We start from the raw sequence: 1,829 nt of genomic DNA, 5'->3' as shown, positions 1-1,829 counted from the left end.
ACTGGCCCCCCCCCGCCACGGTGGGACCCCCCTCCTGTGTGGTGCCCTATAGAGAGGTAGGTTTGGCTAAAATCTACCCCCCCATCCCCTGTCCCCCAAAACCCAGGTCCTGCTCTGGAGCTGTGCTCAGGCTTTCTTTTCTTTATTTCATCAGTTGTCCGTAGAGGAATTACTGAGACTGGTTTGTAACCTGGCAGCATCGCTGCAACAGCATCAACAAAAGTGCTTTCCAGCTTCCCCCAGGTGCGGGCACAGGCATCAGCAGCAGCCGCCCTGTGAGGTGAAGAGCATCTGGACACCGTTCTGGTACCCAGAGAGGAGCTGGAGGAAAAGCACCACTCTTTATTTCATCAGTTGTCCGTAGAGGAATTACTGAGACTGGTTTGTAACCTGGCAGCATCGCTGCAACAGCATCAACAAAAGTGCTTTCCAGCTTCCCCCAGGTGCGGGCACAGGCATCAGCAGCAGCCGCCCTGTGAGGTGAAGAGCATCTGGACACCGTTCTGGTACCCAGAGAGGAGCTGGAGGAGAAGCACCACCATGCACACCTTACAACTAGCGTAACAGCAAAACCTCTGCCCCGTCCCAACTAGTAGGCTTTCCACACGTAGCTGCTGTTTAGTGTAGCTGAGAAAGCTTGCTGGAAGCACCTGTATCGCCGGTTTTGCTGGATGCCATGGCGCGGGTGTGCCATGTGCTGGGTGGCGGTGCCTCCACGGGCTGACATGAAGGGCAGGATAATGAACACCAAGTATTTGTTTATTGAGTTTCTAACATTGAAGTGTTGGCCCTACATTATTTGTGATGGCTATGGCATTTTAGGATGACAGGACATCTTACAGAAGAGCAAGAGGACAAGATCCCGCTCTGCAGCAACTTGTAATCAGAAGAGCAGGAGGGGCTGGAGGAGCAGGGGAGGCGCCATGAGAAGTGATGGAGCACGGGGCGCGGTGAGAGCAGAGCCGAGGAAGAGCTGAGGCTTTCCAGCAGCGCATCATTTCAAGCTGGTGAAGAGGCTGTTGACATCTCCAAGCAAGCGGGCAGAACTGACACCTAAAGGTGAACTCGGAGCCAATTTGTAACAGCAGACCAGGCTTGAAACCAGGATGAGTGGTGGCACCTGGCCTGCCCCGGCAGACAGTTACAGGGGAGTCTCCCATCATCTATTTTGTCGCAGTTTCAGGTTTTTCTTACCTTATTCTAGTTATAGGCGATGTGAAAGAAGCAGTGAGGAGCTGGAGGCAGCAGCAGCAAACAAGCTAAAGCCAAAGGGAGAGGGGTCTGAGGAAGGGCTGGGAAACATGGCGGGTGATTACAGAACTGTCCTCTAAGGGTGGGGACCTGCACAGACACCGCGGGGCTGTGGAACGGGGCTGAGCTGGTGACTGGTCCACAAAGGGTTAACAGGGGTCCATGAAAGCACCCCCGGCCTTGATGGCAAGGTGAGGGTACGGCACATAAAGCCTATAAAAAATGCACAACACAAACCACAGCCACGATGCTGGTAATGACTGGTGCTTTAGATAACGTTTAGCATATAAATAAAGTAATTGACTAATTAATGAGCACGTGGCAGGTGCTTGATACGCTGTAAAGGAGTAGGGAAACGTGTGATATAACACAAGAAATTGATTAAAGGGATATAAAAGCGGAGCTGCAGCCGGCGCGGGAGGGCAGGAGCAGCGCCTGTGCTCCGGCCCCTGGCAGCGAGCTGCTGCCCGATGGGCTTCGGGTCAAGGCCAGGAGTGCGGGGAGGAGGGGGGATGACGCCGGAAAGCCATGGGCCCGGGGGGGGGGGGGGGTTGGGGGCGGGCGCGCACCCCCGCGGG

General features: G+C 55.0%; 1 protein-coding gene across 1 annotated transcript in view; it reads right to left on the bottom strand.

Moving 5' to 3' along the window:
• Positions 1-169: 169 nt before the first annotated feature.
• THOC2 (THO complex 2) overlaps positions 170-1,829 on the bottom strand; it is a 60,719-nt gene continuing 59,059 nt past the window's right edge. The window contains exon 39 of the mRNA XM_019471016.1: positions 170-521. Within this exon, the coding sequence (XP_019326561.1) occupies positions 170-521 (352 nt within the window). The remainder of the gene's footprint in view (positions 522-1,829) is intronic.

The sequence above is a fragment of the Aptenodytes forsteri genome, unplaced genomic scaffold (genome assembly GCF_000699145.1).
Source record: "Aptenodytes forsteri isolate BGI_AS27 unplaced genomic scaffold, ASM69914v1 Scaffold143, whole genome shotgun sequence".
NCBI classification, from domain to species: Eukaryota; Metazoa; Chordata; class Aves; order Sphenisciformes; family Spheniscidae; genus Aptenodytes; species Aptenodytes forsteri.
Note: the sequence above shows the minus strand (reverse complement) of the source record. Positions and strands in the feature narration are given on the sequence as shown.